This window comes from Garra rufa, chromosome 12, assembly GCF_049309525.1.
Source record: "Garra rufa chromosome 12, GarRuf1.0, whole genome shotgun sequence".
Classification (NCBI taxonomy): domain Eukaryota; kingdom Metazoa; phylum Chordata; class Actinopteri; order Cypriniformes; family Cyprinidae; genus Garra; species Garra rufa.
In genome coordinates this window covers 26608392-26631964 of record NC_133372.1, presented here as the reverse complement: position 1 = coordinate 26631964, position 23573 = coordinate 26608392, and the positions used below count along the sequence as shown (strand labels likewise).

Sequence of the window (23573 nt, the reverse complement as noted above, 5' to 3'; positions counted from 1 at the left end):
TCTTACCTAGTGTGTATATACACAAAAGCAGCTACGGGCAGAATGTATATCGCGATATACTAACCTGATGTTCCTTCCCAACATAGCTTTGCAGCTGAAAACTCTTATTATATTCTCATATAGTGATACACACGTAGTACGAATAAGTTACTAAATATAAATATAATCACTTAAGCACATAGCACACTTCTCCAGGTAGATTACATTAAACAGGCAAAAACTCTCAAGGAGTATACAAAAACTCAGCACGCCGCATAACAGCTTGCTGCCGCAAGAGAGGGAGAGAGCAAGTGAAGGAACCCGCCATCTCTCTTAAACCAGCTGGACTGCCTCTGATTGGTTCTGGTGCTCCGCCCTAATGATGACTGACAGATGAGTCAGCCAGTCACAGCGACCTAGAGGTGGGATTAACAGAAAGAAAACTCAATGAACGCACAACACATGTGTAGTGCATCAGCGAGTAAAAGCATCAACATTCCCACGCCAGCGAAACGCACGTGGAACGTAACACCAAGACTCAACAATTCTCTGCAATTCTCCAACTGTGATCCTTGGAGAGTCTTTAGCCACTCAAACTCTCCTCCTTATCGTGCATTAGGATGATATAGACACATCCTCTTCTAGGCAGATTTGTACAGTAACATCTTTAGTTGATTGGAACTTCTTAATTATTGCCCTGATGGTGGGAATGGGGATTTTCAATGCTTTAGCTCTTTTCCTACAGCCAATTTCTATTTTGTGATGCTCAACAAGCTTGTTTTGCACATCAGAACTACATTATTTGGTTTTACTTCTTGTGATGGATGATTAAGAGAATTTGGCTTTTGTGTTCCTCATATTTATAATCCTGTGGAACAGAAAGTCATGACTGGACAATTTTATACTCCTAGCCACCCTGGTGTGCTAAAAAAAATTGTAATATTAATGGGAATATACTTTAGAGATATTTTACTTAGACAAATTTTTAGGGGTGCCAATAATTGTGTCCAACGTGAACTTCAATTTTGTGAATTTTTCAAATGAAAGATCTAAAGGATAAACGATGCAGATTTATTTTCACAGTCACCTTTGCTCATATTTACTAAGGGTGCCAATATTAGTGGAGGGCACTGTAAATAGTATCAATGCATTTTTGTTGAAATAAATGTCTTGGTGGCATAAAAGCATAAGAGACAAATTATTCTTACCAACTCTAAAATGTGCATGTCATTACTCAACAGAAAGATGAAAATATAGGTTTGGAATCCTAATTGGTAGCCTAAGTCAAATTTTTGGGTGAGATAATCCTTTAATGTGTTCAGTGAGCATGTGGTTGATCTTTGATGTCTTGTAGCATTCACTTAAATTACAAGCAAAGACATTCATTCAGGTCACACTCTCACATCTTGATCTGTTGCCATATTTCACTGATCTCCTTATTATCTGAGATAATATATTATGTGCTGGAGGCGATATCTGTGGCTGACACTGAAAAATTGACAGAATGGGATTGCACTGTGTTGCATCACTGTGATCTGTGTTTGTAGATATTTCTGCAATGTCATTCCTCTCCAATTCACTGTAATGTGTTTGTGCATGTATACCAGCACTATACTAATGTAGATCATGCTCCCTCTTCTTCTGTCTCTCTACCTACCTGTCTGTCTGTCTGTTTCTATCTGCTGCCTGATATAGAGGAATAGTCCGGTAAGCTCTTTATACTTTGTCCTACTCTTTTGGAGTGACATCTCACGTTTCTCGTTCGGCATGGTGAAGGTTGCATGCTCTGTGTTCAATAAGCCATTAAGAACTGATCCAAGGTCAGTTGGGGTGTTTAGGGATGGACTGGTGGGAGACCAGATATAGAGTATAGAGATGTGTATACTATACTGACTATACTGTATACTGTTCATGCATTGTGTGTAGTTTCACTGAGAGATTAAGAATTGATTTAGTAATATAATGATTACTTTTAGATTACTTTTGACCTAATTGTTTATCTCATTGATCTTAATAGGATACCATATTGATTAATAAATTGTAAGAGAAAGAAAATGCACTCTGTTCTTTGTTATCAATGACATGAAGTGCATTAAACATTGGCCTACATTATATTATGGTTTTCAAACCGGGTTTATAAAAGAACTTATTGAATCATAAAAATGTATAAATAATACATTAAAATAAATCAAAGTATTTACTAGAAGCTTTCTAAACGTTTTTTTTTTTTTTTTTAAAGAATTAGCTATAGTAAATTATGAATAATTTACTGCCATGGTGTGAATGACATGTAATCATGTAATTAATAATAAAGTAACTGTAATCTGATTATGAGTATTTTAAAATGGAATATAATCTAATTACAAGTACTTTATTTCTGGAATCTGATTATGAAATCCAGATTACAATTAAATTACCACCAGGCACTGTACAGTATATTAAAATGTGCTTTTGTGCTTCGACCCTGAGCTTGGACATTAGTTGCTTTAGGTGAATGATTGAATTGAATTTTAATGATGTTCGTCTTTATGCATGTTTCACTTTAACATTTTTGAACTGTTTATAGTTTGAATGAGTGGGCAGCCTTAGTCATCAGCCCAACTCTTGCATTAAAGTGTTTGGTTGCATGCCAGTCTTTCTGCTTGTCTGCTCTTGGCTCTTATTGGCGGTGACCATTGCTTACAGTCTATAGGATTAGACTTTGCCACTGGTACATCACCCTAATCACTCAGAACTCATGAGCCAGACTGAATTTAGAGCCCTTGTCCTTGACTTAATCCAGCTATGAAGAAAGGAATAGTGGAAGAAAATAAAAATATGAGGTTAAAGGAGAAGTACACTTACCGAATGAAAATTTCCTGATAATTTACTCACCCCCATGTCATCCAAGATGTTCATTTCTGTCTTTCTTCAGTCATGAAGAAATTAAGGTTTTTGAGGAAGACATTCCAGTATTTTTCTCCATATAATGGACTTCAATGGGAGCCAACAGGTTGAAGGTCCAAATTGCAGTTTCAATGCAGCTTCAAGGGGCTCTCCAGCTGAGGAATAAGGGTCTTATTTAGTGAAACTATTGGTCATTTTCTTAAAAAAATACAAATTCATATCATTTTTAACCACAAATGCTTGTCTTGCACTAGATCACGCATTGCGTAATTATGTTTGAAAAGTCATGCATGGTTAGTTTTTCATCTGTGTACTTCGGTTCAAAAAGGTAGGGTAGGGTGAAAAACTCCATCTCATTTTCTCCTCCAACTTTAAATCATCCAACATCGTTGTTTTGTGGTTAAAAAGTATATGCAGCCCTTTGAAGCTGCGCTGAAACAGCAGTTTGGATCTTCAACCCATTGGCCACAATTGAGGTCCACTATATGGAGACAAATCCTGGAATGTTTTCCTCAAAAAATGTAATTTCTTTGTGACTTAAAGGTGCCATAGAATGGAAAACTGAATTTACCTTGGCATAGTTAAATAATAACAGTTCAGTACATGGACATGACATACCATGAGTCTCAAACACTATCGTTTCCTCCTACTTATATAAATCTAGTTTTTGCAAAAGACCACTGAAAAATAGGTCAATTCCAACATAACACCGACTGTTACAAAACAGTCGGTGTTACAGCTGAGATCGTTAATAGTTACGCCTCCAACATTTGCATCGCCCAATCATCGGTAACGTCAGCACATCGTTTAAACAAGGCAAGCCACAGAAGGGACACGGTTAGCTTAATGCTAGCGCTAGCCTGTTACATTGCAATACATAGGATTTCACTTACCACATAAACAGAGAGATGACTGCTCTGATGATGGTGAATGATGGAGAAATAACTGCGCTGTTGATGGCGAATTATTTACAGATCCCGAGTATCACTGGCAGGCAGCTGAACTTGTGTGGTAAGAAGCACTCCCTCTGCATTATAACTTTACACAAAGCACATGCATCACAGTAAACAGACTAAAATGTCCGTGATTCAAAACGGCAGATTCAACAAACCGCATATTAAAAGCGGCTAGAGCTCCTAATTACATATATATTTTTATCCATGTGCCAGCTAAGACACGAACCAGCTTTGTGAAACATCCAATCAGAGCAGAGCTCATTAATATTCATGAAACTTGAGCATTTCATTCTAGGGGCAAATCCTAGGGTTGTAAATGGACCTGTAAAACCATTTCTGGAGATTTTTTGCCCTTTCCTATGCCATATACCTTCTATGTAGATATCAGAGAACAATTTTAAATATTCTCTCAATGCATTCTATGGCACCTTTAAGAAAGAAAGATATGAACATCTTGGATGACATGGGGGTGAGTATATGATCATGAAATTTTCATTTTGGAAGTGAACAACTTCTTTAAATTGGGGGGAAGAGTGGATGTCAATATAAAATTAGCTTTCTTGTCCTTTCGTTTTCGTTCTACACTCTTAAAAATAAAGGTGCTTTAAAAGGTTCTTCAAGTGATGCCATAGAAGAATCATTTTTAGTTCCACAAAGAACCATTCAGACAAAGGTTCTTTAAAGAACCATCTCTTTCTTACATTTTCATAATCTGAAGACCCTTCTTTTGCCACAAAGAACCTTTTGTGAAACAGAAAGGTTCTTCAGATGTTTATGGTTCTTTATGGAACCATTTAGACAAAAAATGTCTTCTATGGCATCGTGAAGCACCTTTATTTTTAAGAGTGTAACTGTGAATTTGGTCCAGGAGTATTATGATCTTTGCAATCTCGTTGTAGTGACTCGTGAGCAGAACATACTTTCTATGCTTTTAAATCCTCTGAAGACTAAACAGTGCTGAGACAAGCAGCACTGCACAGGTGCAGCGTTGGCAATATATGCATAAATACTATTTTCAGGAATTGCTGAAATCTGGAAAAGTGCCCTTTGAAGCAGAGTTTTTCCAAATTATTTATAACAGCACTAACATAACATGAGATCCTTATTGTGATTTGAATGCTACCCTCACAGTTATGTGAAAGATTTCACTCATGCCATTTAAAAGCAATTGGAGCTTTTAAGCTTCAAAAAAAGGACATAAAAGGTGATAAAAGTATTATAAAAGTACACAATATGACTTGTGTTCCATATTATCTCCTGCTTTTATATGATGAACAGATTGAATTCATTAATGAGACTTGTTAACTTTGTCAGTCTTTCTTTGGTCTCAGAACAAAAGAATCTTTAAATGAAAATCATTATTGAAGCATATCATAAAGGTAAACGTTTAGGAACAGAGGTTGCTTTTGATCGAAGTCTGTATTACTGATTTATCACTTTCTGACCAGGTGTCTCTTCTCTCTTCCTTTTTGCTGGTCACAGAGACGTAGCCCGGTAAGTGTCTTTCAACATTATTTTTCTGTTTTCCAAGTGCTCCAACCACTTTGTGATTCAGTTGAAACAGTTATAGAAGCAGAGCTTTTGAATTATGGAGATACATTTGTTAAAGGGAACCCTGGGTATTATGATATTCATGGCTTAATATAACGTAAATGATGTCTCTTACTGAAATATGTAGTAGAAAACCCATGAAAGATTTACGTTATTTAAAAATTCCACATAGTTTTATACATATTTTGGACTGTGAGGGGGCGCTACTGTTTCAATGATGTGAAATGGTTGCACTCTGTGAGCTACTGGTGCAACCTGTTGCTATTTTTACCACAACACAATTCAGAACAAACAACTCTGAAAATAAAATACTGATACGATGACCAGAGCTTACAGGTGGCAATGGATGTAAGTGGAGGCTAAAACCAAATGTCGGACCATCAATTTTCCCCAAAATGTGTCTAAACGCCCCAGATATCGAGTGAAATCCACGTTTAGTTGCAGTTCCTGCCAGGATTGCCTCTAGTGTTTCTATTCTCTGCCGTTTGTAAGCTCTTTCAGTAGCTGCAGTCTACTAAAAACCTCAAAGGCATCAGGGCTAAAGTGGAGAGAACAAAGACGCAGGTCTTTAGGAAGTTTTATTTGTGTGCTCTGTCAGGCATCTTCACACTTTTTTTCCATACTTTTATCACTAGGAAAAGCAGTGAAGATGTACATTGCTACTCCTGTTGCCCTTCAACTGAAAATTACAACCAAAAGCCACACAATTTTCGAGTTGTGTTGCGGTTAAAATAGCAACAGGTAGCTCACTGAGTGCAGCCATTTCACGTCATTGAAATAATGGGCCATAGTCCATAATATGTATAAAATGATGTGGATTTTTTTAATAACATACAACTTTCATTGGTTTTCTTCTACATATTTCAGTAAGAGTCATCATTTCCGTTATATTAAGTCTTAAGCGTAATACAAGTCTTAATACCCGGTGTTCTCTTTAAAAGATTAGATGTTTAGAGAAACATACTTCCATGTAATGATATTTTCATATAGAGGTTAGATTATTAGTTTTTTATTATTAAAGTATAATAGTGACTACTCTTTATAGGCATCATTATTCGTTGACATTAGCACTTTTATTCACTTTCAATTTTACTCTGATGGTCATTTCTAGCTAATTAAATGGCTCAGAAATATTGCTTACTCATGTGCTAGCGACCTATGTGACCACAAAATGCTTGCTTTGGAGATCAAACTAATGCCTTTTTATGATTTGTAGTCTGGATGTTGTAGAGCCTTGTCTATGGCAAGTTTTTAATCTAAATATTAATAATCATCTGAATATTGTTTCATATTTTAGTACAAAGAATGACATTTTGACAATTGAAAAACAAATGCTGTGTTCTTCTATTTGAAATTTCCAGCCACCATGACGAACCTGATGTAATAACATTTATAACAGTGTTATTTGTTACTAAAGCATCAGTGAGTCAGATAAGATTGTTCATCACCTGAGTTAATCATAGGAATCAGCTCTTGTGTCAGCTGTAGAATGCATTATGAAACAGCTATTTACAGGGCATCAAGGCAATGTCTCTGTCTGATTTTGACTCACTATTCCCTTGATTAAATTTACCCAAAATGCACTCCTCTCAGCAGATGAGCGATATGGTGTTATGAGCTTTTAGTCTTATGAATGTTTTGGCCTTCTGTTTGTTTCAGGGGCTGGCAAAAAGAAATCCCGGTAAGTACACATAATGCAATTTGTTCTTGGGTTTATGAGTTTGACGTCTATGTCGATTCAAATCTGACATTAAATAGTTGTCTGGAATTAAAACGTGTGAATACAGAGGTGTGCTTGCGTGTGTAGTTTATTTGTGTTCATTTGATCATGCTGTTATTCTCAGGTGAAGAAATTGCACGACCGAGACGTGCTGTTCCAACGCCTGCACCAGCTCCCGCCCCTTCCCCAACACCTGCACCTGCGCCCCCTCCTGAGCCTGCTAGGTATCTTTACGCACACTTACACACTTTATGAAACAGTAATTTTGTCTTTTGTTTCCAAGTTTATTAATACAAATGCAACAACTATCAAAAAATGTTTTGTTAACTAAAATAAAATATAAAGACCGTCTAAATGTGCACAAAGAAAAACTACATCAAATTAAAGAGGAAAGTATTTTTTTAATCAAAGCTGTATGGTCTGATTAAATTAATCTTTTGGGCCCTATGATTTTTTTTACATACACTTGATTCTTAATACTGTGTAGTTACCTGAATGATCCACAGCTATGTTTTTTGTTTGATTGTTTGTTCAGTGATAGTTGTTCATGAGTCCTGAGCAGTTAAACTGCCCGCTGTTCTTCAGAAAAATCCTTCAGGTCCCACAAATTCTTTTGTTTTCCAGCATGTTTGTGTATTTGAACCCTTTTCAACAATGACTGTATGAATTTGAGATCCATCTTTTCACACCGAGGACAACTGAGGGACTTATGTGCAACTATTACAGAAGGTTCAAACGCTCACTGATGCTTCAGAAGGAAACACAATGCATTACGAGCTGAGTGTAAAACTTTTTGAATTTGAAGATCAGGGTAAATTTTACTTATTTTGTCTTTTGGGAAAAATTTAAGTTTCTTCTGTGACTTCTGAAGGGCAGTACTAACTGAACAAAAATATAATATTTAAAAAAATAAGAAAAATGTACACATTTTCATTCTGTTCAAAAGTTTACACCCCTGGCTCCTAATGCATCGTTTTTGTCCTCATCGGTGAGCATTTGAACCTTCTGTAATAGTTTCATACAAGTTCCTCAGTTGTCCTCAGTGTAAAAAAATGGATCTCAAAATCATAGTCATTGTTAGACAGGGTCCAAAAGCACAAAAATAATGAAAAATAAATAAATAAATTTGTGGTATCTAACGGATTTTTCTGAAGAACAGCGGAGAGTTTAACTGTTCAGGACAAACAAAGGGACTCATGAACAACTGAAAAACAGAAAAAAAGGGGTGGTTTTAACTTTTATTTTCTCTTGTGGACTATGTAACCATATTTTATGTGAAATATCTTATTCAGGTCAGTACTAAATAAAAAATAACATGCATTTTGTATGATCCCTCTTATTTTGGTAAAATTATTAACATTTTGCAGATTCTGAAAGGTGTATGTAAACTTTTGACATGAAATGAAAGTGTTTATGCACCATTTAAGTAATTAAGTAAAACTTAAATAAAAAAACAGAATACAAAACAGAATAAAATAAAAAATAGTTACAATTTAAAAAGTGTGGTTATACAGTATATAGCCCTGGTTGTTGCGACTTTGTCTTTTTAACATCGGTTGATGTTGAAGTGAGTCTAAATGGATTATATTAGACAATTTGAGAGTTGCAAGCCTGGATGTGACTGGTGTGCATCTGTATGGATGAGTCATGCAAATCTGGCTTAATTCTCCTCCATTTCAGTAATAAGAAATCTCCAGTGCCAGAGGATGCAACAGCCTTATTCGGCCCTCCCCTGGAGACAGCCTTTGATGAGCAGAAGACCAGTGAAGGTACTGTTTATGACCATATCCTTACCGTTTAGTGCTGCCTTATGGATCTATCATTTGCAGGACTACTGAATTTTAAACATGCACAATCCAACAGAACCTGATCACAGTTATGTTTGCTTCATCCACTTGAACAAAAAAATTCATTTTCTATGTCATATACAGTATGTATCTTTAGGTGACTCACAGAGAGTATAAACATGATAGTTCTTTTTCAGTTCGTAGTATGCTTCTATAATCAGTCCTGTTTTTTAGCGTTATGTAACGTTACTACAGAACAGAACAGAACAGAACATTCATTAGTGCTTACTTGTTGTGTTGCCTCCCACTCAATTCCATTTGCAGCAGTTAAAAAGGAAATCAATTACATTCATAGGCCATTTATTACAGAAATAGGGATAGATAAGTGTTGCATGGTGATTCCTTCCTCTCTGTGAGTCACACAGTTGTTAATTCTGCTCCCCCATCAACTGTGTATCATGTCCTCTTCCATAAATTAGTGGTGATAGAGGAACCTGAGGTTTGGGGTGCACCCCTGCCTGAACAACACCTAGACTCCTCTCTGACAAGACCTTTTCCTACAGGAAGTAAGTCATTGCTTGTGTGGCATGATTGCCATCATCCTGGTATCATAAACCCATACGTTCCAAAACGGTGAACGGTTGTCTGAGTGAAAAAATCGTGATTGCCTCCAAATTTTTATTTTAATAACTTTCCCTTTGGCAGTCTTCATTAACCTACTAAGTCATTGGCCAGGAAAACAATTAAAATCCTAAGAGTCATGCAGCTCATCTTGTACTCATGTCATTTGGTGACGGTTCACTCAGCGTGGCCTATTTTTATGCCTAAACCTCAAAAAAGCCAAAAGATGCTGAACCTAATGTGTGGGTTCATTTAAGCTTTAGGCTGATGAAGTTTGGCTTGCTAATAGTGATATATTTCTAAATGTATTTTTACGTAAACGTGTCAGTACTGGGGCTTGCATGACTACTTTTCTTTTTCTTTTTTTGCTTGATGTCTAGTCGTCTAGGAAAGTGAAATGGGTCAGTGTTTACCTTATGTACATGAGTCAAAGACTGGTCTGACAGCCAGCTGGAAAGTTTGTCTAACACAGTTAACATAATGCGAGTGAACATGAGAAAGTTTAAAATTGCAAAGTGCTCCAAATATTTGCCTGCTACAAGTTACTACTCAAAGCTAATGACATGCAGCTGAACTCAGATGCAATTTGTAGGCAGAGGAATTATCTTTCTGTTGTCGCCACATTAAAGTTTAAACTAAAAACCGCTTTATTTACCCATTATACTGTGTGAGAAACATATTAAGCATGCTATTATAAAGACATTTTATTTCCAAAAATAATTATTTGCTAATTGTCATTGTACTAAAGCCAAATGAATAAATATTATGTACTGTATATATTTCTAGTCACACTTTTAGGTTGATGTAAGATGTATAAACCATAAAAATAATAACAGATAAAAACAAAATGAAAACAGATTTCTCATTGTTAAAAACTAGAATCAAATAAATGATTTCCAGTTATTTGAAAGCAGAATATAATAGTAATCATATTAGCTTTGGTGTATGTGTTAACTAAAATTACCTCATAATTTACTGACCTTCAATATATCCTGGATGTATATGACTTTCTTCTTTCAGATGAATAAAACTGTAGTTATGTTAAAAAAAAATGTTCTGACTCTTCCAAGCTTTGTAATGACAGTGAATGGCTGTTAATATTCAACAGTTCAGTAGAAGTCCAATAAAGTGCGTTCATCCATCATAAAAAATGTGCTCAACTCAGCTCCGAGGAGTTAATAAAGGCCTCCTGAAGTGAATCGGTGTGTTTGTGTAAGAAAAGTTTTAAAACTTTGTAGACCATGATCTCTAGCTTTCACTAACAGACGTTTACACGTTCTCGAGAGAGTGGTGTTCGAGCGAATGACGTAGGATGTAGGCGCAGAGTAAGCTCCGGTGAGAATATGCTAGTCTCGTGAGAACCATGTTTTGTTTTTAGGAGAAAAAGAAACCAAAGTTTCCTTTGTTTGCCAAAAAAAAAAACAGTCTCCCCTTGGCTTATATTGAAGTCCTCTGACATCTTTTGCACTTTATTGGACTTCTATTGGGCTATTTAATATTAACACCTATTCACTGTCATAATAAAGCTTGGAAGAGCCTGAACATTTTTAATATAACTCCAAAAGGATTTGTCTGAAAGCAGAAAGTCAAATACATCTATATAGGCTTGAGGGTGAGTAAATTATGTGGTAATTTTCATTTCTGCATGAACTATCCCTTCAAGCATATTTAATATTTGAAAGCTCTAGTAAATGTTTTTTTTCCAATCAAATTTCTGGACCTCAGTCCATAGGCTGACGGCCCTCAGTTTGAAAACTCCTGGACTAGAGGGAATAGTCTGTGCAAGCCCTGGTAAATGCATACTAAGTAAATATTGATCTTTCGACATACGCTGCCATGCAAAAGTTTGGGCTACAAATTGTACAAAAATACAAATCTTAATGGTTTTTAAAGATGTTTCTTGTGCTCATGAAGGCTGCATTTATTTGATCAAAAATACAGAAAAAAAAATATAATATTTTGAAATATTATGTTAATTTAAAATAACGGATTTCTATGTGAATATATGTTCAAATGTAATTTATTCCTGTGATACAAAGCTGAATTTTCAGCATCATCACTCCAGTCTTTAGTGTCACATGATCCTTCAGAACTCATTCTAATACGATGATTTATTATCAATGTTGAAAACAGTTGTGCTGCTAAATATATATATAATAATTTTTTTTTTTGGAATCTCTGATGCTTTTTTCAGGATTCTTTGATCAATAAAAGGTTAAAAAGAACAGCATTTATTTTAAATAGAAAGGTTTTCTAACAATATGCACTAATGTTTGGAAGTTTTGAAAGAAATTAATACTTTTATTCACCAACGATGTGATAAATTAATAAAAAGTGATAGCATAGCATTCTAGCATTACATTGTTAGAAAGGATTTATATTTAGAATAAATGCTGTTCTTTTTAACTTGTTATTCATCAATAATTCCTGAAAAAAAGTATCACAGGTTCCCAAAAAATATTTGGCAGCACAACTGTTTCAACATTGATGATTCAAAAAAAAAATCTGCATTTTAGAATGATTTCTGAAGGATCATGTGACACTGAAGACTGGAGTAACAGCTGATGAAAATTAAGCTTTGCGTGTCAGGAATACATTATATTTTAAAGTATATTCAAATAAAAACCATTATTTTATATTGTAATAACATTTTTTTAATATTACTGTTTTTTTTCTGTATTTTTGATCAAATAAATGCAACCTTGATGAGCATAAGAGACTTTAAAAAAACATCACAAGTCTTACTGATCTCAGACTTTTGAGCAGCAGTGTGTATTAACATACAAATTATGTAACATCCTAAATAAAATGGAAATAGTGTGAATTAGTAGGTCACAAAGAGTGAAGTGTTATCATAGAGTCTGAGCTATTCATACCATGCCACAGTCCTTCTCTGTTGTCCCTGACTACCTGAATGAGACCTTGCCTTTGCATGGTGCTGTGGGGCATGGAGGCGTGGCCTATGGGGGGTGGGGGGTGTATGTGAGAGCTTGTCTCAGCCGCACTAATGTCATTGCAGCTCTGCCTCCGCTTCCGCCTAAGAATGTGCCGACCTCCCCCCCTCCGATTGAATCTCCTGCTACAGAACCTACCGGTAAGATCCCCCTCCACCCAGGCCTCAGTTTGTACCAGTGGTGTCTAATTCTTCTCCTGGAGGACCACTGTTCTGCAGGCTATAAGTCCAGTTCCAATTAACCACACCCCAACAGAGCTATTCAAGGTCTTGAGCAAACGAGAAACTTTGAGGTAGGTCTATTGGGGCATGTTGGAGCTAAACTCTGCAGGAAGTTGTTCTGCCAGAAGCAGGTTTTGACACCCCTGGTCTATACAATATCTGACCCCAAAGAGTATGCATCTGGTTTTGTTCGTGCTTGACTTTTGGTACTCTGTCTTGTAAATAGAGAAGAGCTTTACTTGGTATCGCTTGCCTTTTTACTTTGTCCCTTCTCCTTTTGGTCTGTTTATCATATGATATTTGTGTGGTGCGTGCTGTAGATGGGCAGGAAGAAGAGCAGAATTCAAGACAGAGCTCGCAGAGGCCCTCAATAGCTGATCTAGACAACATCTTTGGCCCAGAAGACTCTCCAAAACCTAGTCAAGATTTTGGAGATAAGTGGATCTGCTTCAACGATGAGTCACCTGAAAGACCTTCTTCAGAAGGAGAGCCAGCACCTCCACTCCCCTCTTCTCCACCTCCCCCAGCAGAACCGGCACGCCCATTACCTCCATCAGAGGAGCCGAATCCTCCTTTACCAAAATCTCCACCTCCTCCTGCAGAGCTGGCACCTTCTCCTCCTTCCATTGACTCACCAAAGGATAGCCTCCCACCTGTCCCGCCTGTTCCCAAAGACACCACTCCTTCTCCTCCAATTGTCCCGCCTCCTCCGTTTGAAGAGGCCCCACCTCCACCAAAATCAGATGATCTTTTTCACTCCCAAACAGACTTTTCGCCATTTACTCCTCTGACAGAGAACCAATCAGATTCAACCAACAGTCCTCCGGCCACTGTAGAGACAAGTGAACGCACAATCCCTCCACCCTTGGTTCTGAACCAAGAGGACAAGAAGAGCCCTGAGGAGACCCCATCAAAAGAGGACCCAAGTGAGAGCAGCATTTCACCCAAAGAGATTGGTCAAGGACCACGTTCGACACCTCCTCCTCCACCACCTCCCACATACAGGGCGGTAGTGTCATCCCCAGGACCCATCCCTCCAGCTGGTACGAGTGGAAATGAAAGTGGTGAGTCTTATCCAGTGGTCACAAAACATTAAAAGGTTTAGTTCACCTGAAAATAAACATTCTGTCATCATGATTTCACCTGAATGAGGTTTTCTGTGGAACACAAAGGAGTTATTAGCAGAAAGCTAATATAAAAAGTGAATGTTTCACTCCGTTCCTCACACAAAGCTATCAAAAGGCTTCAGAATATTTACAGTGGAGATCAAAATAAGACAACAGTTTATAAATACTTGATTTATTCTGAAATCTGTTTTATCTTCAACGCTCAAAATGTGAAGTAATATCAGCTGTAGGTATACCGCTGTTTTGTTAACCAAGGCATTTCAACAAAAAACGTTATTTTGTGGAAGACACGGTGATCAAAATGAAAGAACAGTAACCGCTGTAGCACAAAAGAAGATTACAACTAAAGTCTTGGAGGGTACAGCTGTCAGACATTAGTAGGAAGTGTGGAGGCCCTTACTTTGAATGATTTCAGCACATCTGCGGCCACAGGACATCAACAGTTTCTCAGCCTGCGCTGGTATAATTTTGGTCCATTCTTCTTCCACTCTCTTCCGTAGTTTGGTGACTGTAGTGGGATTCTTAACCACTTAGCTTTGTCATGAATGATTTTCCAGAGATTTTTTTTATTAAGCTTAGATCAAGAAAATTGCAGGCTGATAGGGAGATGCTTGAAGGTACTGAATGTTGCTAAAGGAGGTTCTGATAAACATTTGCATTCTGATGAGAGGCTTGCTTATTCATTTTGACCGCAAATATTGATGTAGTCTGTAGTTTTAGTCAACTAAATCTCCAGTAGATTTAGTCGGCTAAAAACTAATGGGTTTATTTACAGTGTAATACATTTATTCAGCATTTCTCTAAAATGACCAAATTCATTGTATAGGTTTAATATTAAGGTTTTATCATGATAGACACAGATTTAATTGCTGTGACATGCAATATGCCTTTATATTAAAATTAAATGAAACCACTTCTCATAAAAAAACAAGAACATGGTCTTATTTTCAATGAAATACCAATGGTTATATAGGCTAATTATGCATTCTTTATACCTGTTTACCACATTCTTTATTCTTTTCATGCAGATATATTTATTTATATAAGTTAATTTAGAATAATCTTTATTAGGGCTACTAAAGTGATTCAGTCAAGAGCAGTGAATGATTTTCTGACTTTCTTTTGTTGCTTGATTAACATCAATGCCTCAGACAATAGCAACTAAATCAGGCTGCTTTCCCTTTAAAACTGAATGCACTGATTCTCGTTTCTGTCTGTGAAAAAATGTTGACAAATTATGACAAATTATTCGTCAACGAAATTAACACTGCTGCAGAGTGCATTTTCAGTCAAACTTCTTTTGAACATGCTGAGACAGATCCTTACCTGGTGCAGCACTGATCAGGCAAGCAATTCCAGCTGCAGTGTTGAACCGATTCCCCACTGAGAGTCTCTGCATTATCCTGTCTTCTTGTGCATTTGTCTTACATGGATGGCCAGCCTTTTTGGGGGACTTGAAGGAATTAGTGTCATTGTAAACCTGAAATATTTGAGAAATCACAGATTTGGAATGACCAACTTCACTTGCAGTGGCTATAAGGGTGATCACTTTGTGCTTCAGAATACAATTAATTTATGAAATATGCTTAAAAATAATTGTTCCTGTTAGCATAACTTCAAATAGGCCAATACAGCGGCCTTGAAATGTAGGAAATTCTAGGTTGTTCTCTAATTTTAATCTCCACAAGTCATATGGACATTTTATGATGCTTTCTGGTACTTTTTGAAGCTTGACAGCTATTGCTTCCCATCTAGTTTCATTGTATAAGTAAGAGCAGCTTAGACATTCTGCTAAACTTCTCCTCCTGTGTGCTACTGAAAAAAGAAAGTCACTCAGGTTTGGATGATGAGCAATAATCACAGAATATTTAATTTTAGTAGGGCTACAACAACTAATTGATGAAATAAGTTACAATCTATGATAATATTCAACAATAAATTCGATTAGCGATTAAATGCATTAAACCGTGCGTTGTGCACGGAAAACATCTGCCAGCAACATCTGTAACATCTGTAGCTTTATCATTTTATAACCAAAATAATTGTTAGCTGCAGCCCTAAATTTTAGGTGAACTAACCCTCAAACAATGACAACCACCAATATAAGGAAAATCCATGTTATGGAAAAACAGATTTTTATTTATGGAATATACCCTAAAGTAATCAGCAGTAACAAAAGGTACTGCATGTTGAAAATACATATAAATTCGGTTGAGTCTGAGTTTGAAGTCGTTCCGCTCCAGTCACCAGCATGTTATATGGGTTTTTACAGAAGTGCATTCTTAGAGGGATGAAGGGTATCTGACAACTTTTTGCCTCATTATTTTCTATATATAGATGCGAACAGTCTGACTACTTATAATGGTGCAACTACAATTTTAGGGTTTCATATTTTGACAGTGCTCTAATTTTCATCATACTACCTAATTTTCAGAGATACAAATAATGTTTTCATTGTTTCTGCAATCTCTGCAGGTTTCTGTGTAAAGTGTGATGGTTTCTCTTAAAGTTTTATTTAATCTGAGCAGATTGGCTTGTATAGGTAATTTCTGAGGCTATTCCAGTCATTCTTGAATGTACGATCATTTTATCTGAATTGGTAAGAACTCTTGATTGGGCTTGATGCATGTTACTCTTTGAATGGCTTTGCTTTAATGGAATACTCTCGCTCCACAGGCTCCTCCTCCCCTGCACGTCCCTCTACGCCATTGGCTACCAGCAGCTCTCCCCCTCCCCCTCCCCCACCTCGGCCACCCTCACGACCCAAACTGCCTCCTGGAAAACCAAGCGTAGGGGACGTGGTACGTGATAACATAAAAAATTTACAGTACTTTCAAATACTGTCTATAACTTTCCCTATTAGTTCCCAACAAATTCCCATCAAAATACCAGACCAAGTCAAAAGTTAACATACACCTTGAAGAATCTGTAAAACAAGAGGGATCATACAAAATTCATGTTATTTTTTATTTAGTACTGACCTAAAGGACATTTACATGTCTACAAGAGAAAATAGTAGTTAAATTTATAAAAAATTACCCCGTTCAAAAGTTTGCATACTCTTGATTCTTAATACTGTGTTGTTACCTGAATGATCCACAGCTGTTTTTTTGTTTGTTTTGTTTTGTTTTTTTGTTAAGTTATAGTTGTTTATGAGTTCCTTTACTTTCCAGAAGACGGGGGGTAAAGACCTTTTGAATTTGAGGATCAGGGTAAATTTAACTTGTTTTGTCTTCTGGGAAACATGTATCTTCTGTACTAAATGAAAAAATATATATATTTAAAGAAATAAGAAAAATGTACACATCTTCAATCTGTTCAAATGTTTACACCCCCTGGCTCTTAATGCATCCTGTTTCCTTCTGAAGCATCAGTGAGTGTTTGAACCTTCTGTAATAGTTGAATGTGAGTCCCTCAGTTGTGAAAAGATGGATCTCAAAATCATACAGTCATTGTTGGAAAGTGTTCAAATACAAAAGAATTTGTGGGACCTATAGGCGTTTTCTAAAGAACAGTGGACAGTTTAACTGTTCAGGACAACACAGTATTAAGAATCAAATGTATGTAAACTTTTTACAAATTCAACTATTATTTTGTCTTGTGGACTATATGCAAACATCTTTAATGTGAAATGTCTTCAGGTCAGTACTAAACAAAAAATAACATGCATTTTGTATGATCCCTCTTATTTTAGCAAAATAATTAACATTTAGCAGATTCTGCAAGGTGTATGTAAACTTTTGACTTCAACTGTATGTAATATTCTTTAAATAAAAACCAGAAGCTAAACCTAAGAAACGCTACCACAGGGTACTTTGTGTAAATTTCCTCCTGATCACCTGAATGACAAACCCCTACTCTTTTGTTACTTAACATCCCTTCTGTCTGTTCTTCCTTTTCCCTGCTTTTCCTGTCAGAATCGGCCGTTCAGCCCCCCTGTACACTCGTCAAGCCCCCCTCCTTTGGCTCCGTTGGCCCGTGCAGAAAGCACCTCTTCAATCTCCTCCACCAACTCTCTGAGTGCCGCCACCACTCCCACCGTCGGTAAAGAGCTCTCCGTGTCTGTGTCAGGTGTGACTCCATTTCCCATCATTCTCTCTGCTTTGCCATGCTGCTCTGTTGTTATTGTATGTTTCTGCTCTGCAAATTGCCTTTCAAACTAGAATTTGGAATAACAAGGGCCTCTGTTTCTCAGTATCGGCACTGTTCTGAATTCAGTTTTGAATTCACTGCTGTAATATTTCCACAGCTTTGGCTTTAGTTTTGATCAAAACAGTATGGTGATGATACTGTTTAGTTTGAGAAACTGAGATGACATGAGACATGGTGTATTAGATCACTGGAAATGACGATGAACACCATGTAATAGCTTGTGCATCAGTTTGTCTTTTGCATATTTGAGTAGAAAAATCAACATAGTCTCAGTGGAAATACGTGTCTCTATATAAACCTATATGTACAAATCACTGCAGTTTCCATTTGAAATGAACACTAGAGGCAGTAAAACACAATTTTTTTCACACAAAGTATTTACACACAGTTTTGATTAATAAAGCCTAATTTTTACACAGTTACTTGCAGAATATTATATTATGGCTTTAAAACAATTTTAAAACAATTCAGATTTGAAAACCTACTTTTGAACATTCTCATCACATACAGCTTCATATGCATGAGTTTTCTAATTCAGTAGGTAAAGAAGTTAAATTAGCATGGCGGCAACAACAAATGAGTATATAATTTTTGCATTTGTTAACACTATCGATTAGGTTTGGGTTTGGTGTTTCGAACACGATAGAGCATTAACCTTTAGCGTCACTCCCCAGAAATTTAAATTCTGAACAGCCACAATACGTACCTCAACGATGTAATAAAAATGCAGAAATATGTGCTGTACTAACATAACAAAAACGTGCCACAGTCACATATTGAACGTGTGTTTTAGCGCCACTCTCTGGGCATTTCACTTTGAAACTGCTGAGAAACATGCAGTAAGGTACATCATTACGAACTTTGCATTGTAGAAAATAAACAAAGGTATGTTTTACAGTTCAAAGAAAAATGACTAAACAGATAACATACAAACCTAATAAGCTATGTGTGGACTTTTGGAAATGCCATGTATGGAATCTGCTATACCAGTTTTTACAAGCTTTTATGGATGCTTTCACTGATGCTGGATAGGGTTTTGTTCTGGATTTTCAGAATCAGCATTTCCTGAGGTTTGCAAACTACTTTGTCTTGTGAATCAAGAGTTTATGATTCTAGAGCTTTTGATGGATCTAGGTTTATCTGTTGCTTGTGCTATTCCATCCTTTTGGATTTTTTATCATTCTATTTCTTTTTCTTCTTCAGTTAACATCTTTTTAGCATTTTAAATGTGTGCCGTGCATTCATTGTGACTTCTGAGTTTAATGACTGTGACCTTTTTGATTTTCTTTACAATTATTTGTCATTTCAGTTGAATTAAGTTTATTTTTTTGTTTGTGTTTTGTCGTCCTTCTTGTCCTGTCTTTTGGGCTGACGTAATTGTCTGATGTCAGAAGATGACGCTTTTGTAGACAAACTTCCCAGCTTTGAGAGACGGGCAGACATGCCAGCAGGTACGCTAACCCCTTCCTGATTTGATGGATGGGATGGAGACCACTGATTCAACAATGTAACAAATGGTTACATTTCCCACAGTTGTCAGAGCATAGCTCATTCATGGTGATCTTTTTTATTGTCACCAGTGACTAAACTGGTAAATAAGATGGAAAATGAGTTGACTTTCATGTAAAGAGTCTTTAAAGGAATTTTCCAAGTCATTTATGACTTAATGTCTATGGGCAGAATCTGTGGCTCATTGTTGATAACAGCAATGCACTTATAATGGACGACTGGCATTAAAGCTGCCAGCACAGCCAGTAAAATGTTAAAATACAGAACATAAACTTGTATAAAGGTAAGGCTTAGTTCTGCAAACTCCACTGGTTCTGATAATACATTTGGTAACTAGAAAGTTTCACATCAAACAAATAATTTAGACAAATTTACAGATAGAAAAAAAATAGTTTGTACTTTCAGTTCTGTTTGGATGAGCTACATATAAAGCAGGTTGAAAATAATGTATAGTAAATTAATATAAAATAAAATAATAATAAACGCATACCTCTGACCAGATATTCTATTTTATGTTGTTAATATAATAATAATAATAATAATAATAACAGTAGTGTTGCCTTACAACTGCAAAATCCTACAGTTTGGCTGTTGAACGATATTATTTGGCAGACGATTTATTATTAATTAATTTTAAAAAACATTAATAATAAATAGTCTTTTATCATATGTGGCCCTGGACCACAAAACCATAAGTGTCATAAGTCATAAGTGTCATATTTTTACATTTAGAGTTACATATCATAAGTAAATAAACTTTAAATCTGAGAGTGCAAAAAAAAAAAATGTAAATACTGAAAAAATCACCTTTAAACTTGTTCAGATGAAATTCTTAGCAATGCATATTACTAATCAAAAATAAGTTTTGATATATTTACGGTAGGAAATTTATGAAATAACTTCATGGAACATGATCTTTACTTAATATCCTAATGATTTTGGCATAAAATAAAAATCGATAATTTTGATCCATACAATGTATTTTTGGCTATTGCTACAAATATACCCGTGCTACTTAAGATTTAAAGGTTAAAGGTTTTGTGGTCCAGGGTTTGTATTTTATGTAGTGATTGACAGCAGACCCCAATTTCTGTCCATAAACATTAATTGTAAATAACCCAGATTATTTCTTTAACTCACCAAAGAGTAGCATTTTGGCATTTTTAGCACTTTTATTTTGAAAGTTGTTTTTTCCCCTCTACTTTTGTCTTGTTGATTACAGTCCAGCACTGTTTGCCACAGTATTTTCTTCATCCATTTTACTTCTTTCTGTCATATTTTTCTCTTCACATTCATAAAAGACAACATGTCTGTTTAGCTCATCATGCATGTTAGAGATTGCTCCGTCTGTAAGTGTTATGCAACATCCCTCATCTTACATCTGCACTGATATCAGGAACCAGAGACACAAGAGTCTTTTAGTCCCTGAAAAGCATCTGTCTGGCTGTAGACTCTTCAGAAAACTCAAAGAGCACCACCATCCTTCTTGAACAGATGAGACACACACACACAGGCTCTCAGTGTTTGAAGTGCGGTCTGGAATTTGGCCCAAGTGGCAGCGGAGCTGATCAGTATGCCTGCCGTCACACTAGTTTGAGTGGAGAGCTCTCTGATGTTGCACCTGGGTAAAAGCATTTCTAACATCGTCATGTGGCAAATGTCAAGCTTTACTGCTTTACTTATCCTCACAGGTGAAATTCAAATCTTTAAATTTTATCTTCAACATCCAAACTAACTATGGCGTTTCATTCAGTTAAATGTAGCATATTTCTGCTTGATATCTCCAAACATAAAGAGCACAATGCTCGGAGGATGACATATAAGGAAATAAAATGGCATTGACTTTATTTTTGCATATGTTTGATTGTCAGTAATAAAGACTCCTAGCCACTAGATGTTGTTAAATTATCCCACATATGTACATATATTAAATCTCCAATATATTGTCAAATCAAGTAAAAACATAAGAAAACCGTAAGAAATTAGAATAATTTAATGCATTAACATATATCTAGCAGCACATACAGATATGTATGTTTATGTACACTACAAGATTGATGTTTTTTTTTAAAAAAGTCTCTTCTGCTCACCAAGCCTGCATTTATTTGATCCAAATTACAGCAAAAACAGTTAAATGTGGAAATAGTTGGTAAAATAATTGTTTTCTATTTGAATATGTTTTAAAATGTAATTTATTCCTGTGATCAAAGATACATTTTCAGCATCACATGATCCTTTAGAAATCATTCTAATATATGCTGATTTGCTGTTTAATAAAATTTGTATTATTATTTTTATCAATATTTAAAACAGTAAAAAAAAATCAAGAATCTTTGAAAGATCCAAAGGTCAGCATTTTTATCTGAAATAAAAAGCATTTGTAACATTATACACTATATCATTCAAAAGTTGTTTATAAAAATTATTTAAAAAATTATAAAAATTCATACTTTTATTTAGCAAGGATTCCAAGTGATGATAAAGACATTTATAGTGTTACAAAAGATTTCCAAGAAGAAACTTGAAAAAATTCTACTCAACATAATAATAGTAAATTTTTTTTTAACAGTAAATCAGAAGATCAGAATGATTTCTGAAGAATCATGTGACTGGAGTAATGATGCTGACAATTCTGCTTTGAAATCACAGGAATAAATTACATTTAAAAAAAATATATTTAAATAGAAAATGGTTATTTTAAATAGTAAAAATATTTTACAATTTTACTGTTTTTTGCTGTACTTCAGATCAAATAAATGCAGACTTTGTGAGCAGAAGAGACTTTTTTAAAGACTTACTGTTCAAAAACTTTTGACTGATAGTGTACAGTATGTATAATACATATCCATTTTAAAAACCAGTACTGTACATTGTAATATTAAATAAGTAAATATAAAAGTTCTATATATCAATAAAATATATATATATATTTTTGTGTATTTTATATATGTAATTAACGTATATCTTCATCTACCAAGAGAATTTACATATGCAAAAAGTATATATCGCTTAGGTTCAAAGTTATCATTTGTTCTGTAGGTTATCAACAGAGGATTATTATTATTTCTCTCTCTCTCCTTTTAAGAATTTAGACTTTAGAATTTATTTGCTAGATGTTTATCATTCATTTTTTACACCTCCCTGAGATGCAGTATGCAGAATTGAATTGTTCCAAGTCCAAATTCAGTCGGTCTTGCACTATTCCAGGTAGGACTTTCTGAGTTGAAGAGAACTCAGCATTCAAACATTAATTTTTCAGTTCAAGATAACACATTGACATGCTCAGCATTACTGTACAACTCATATTTTCTCATTGCTTACGTGATCTTCACTTCATTCATAGTCTTGGTCTTAGTTTTGTCTGAAATTGTATTGCCCCTCTCCAGCACAGTAGAAGAAGACTTCATTTACTCTTCCCTCTTGTGTCTGTCATTACCGCCCCCTGTTGCCCATCATCCCTGCTGCAGCTACCTCCTCCCATCCTCCCATTCAAATGATATACTTTCAACAAAACGTAAACTCTAGCTTCCACGTTCATATCGCACAGATGTAACTAAAAGCATATTTTTTTTAATAGTTCACCTAAAAATGAAATACTGTCTTCATTTACTGACCCTTATGTTGCTGTAAACTCCTTTGCTGTTATTTCTTCCATGGAACAAAAACAGTTATTTTATATAGTAAAAATATTTCACAATATTACTGCTTTTGCTGTATTTTGGATCAAATCAATGCAGGCTTCTTTAAAAAAAAAAAACATGAAAAATCTTACTGTTCAAAAACTTTTGGCAGGATGTCTGCATTTATGCATTTTGAAAAAAAAAAGTACACGGGTTTAAATCATCAAAAGGGTGAATGAATATGACAGAAGTTAACATTTTGGATGTTAACATTCCTTCAAAAGTTGAAGAATAAGCTGTTTAATGCCATCTGTGAAGAGGCTTTACTTCATAAGCAGCTCAAATCATCTCCAGCTTTCATCTGCCCTGATATTATACGTAAATGAATCTGAATTTTGAAATATTTGTTAGAATATCATTTTTGTACTCTCCGAATCTCCTCAGATCTCAAAAACAGTTCTCAGTTGTTGAACATGCCTTAATAAACAAT

General features: G+C 35.5%; 1 protein-coding gene across 1 annotated transcript in view; it reads left to right on the top strand.

Moving 5' to 3' along the window:
* Positions 1-426: 426 nt before the first annotated feature.
* sgip1a (SH3GL interacting endocytic adaptor 1a) overlaps positions 427-23573 on the top strand; it is a 33584-nt gene continuing 10437 nt past the window's right edge. The window contains exons 1-12 of the mRNA XM_073851669.1: positions 427-504; positions 1675-1686; positions 5304-5315; positions 7032-7053; positions 7217-7316; positions 8773-8861; positions 9359-9445; positions 12520-12594; positions 12996-13739; positions 16479-16603; positions 17720-17873; positions 19346-19405. Coding sequence (XP_073707770.1) covers positions 427-504; positions 1675-1686; positions 5304-5315; positions 7032-7053; positions 7217-7316; positions 8773-8861; positions 9359-9445; positions 12520-12594; positions 12996-13739; positions 16479-16603; positions 17720-17873; positions 19346-19405 — 1558 coding nt within the window. The remainder of the gene's footprint in view (positions 505-1674; positions 1687-5303; positions 5316-7031; positions 7054-7216; positions 7317-8772; positions 8862-9358; positions 9446-12519; positions 12595-12995; positions 13740-16478; positions 16604-17719; positions 17874-19345; positions 19406-23573) is intronic.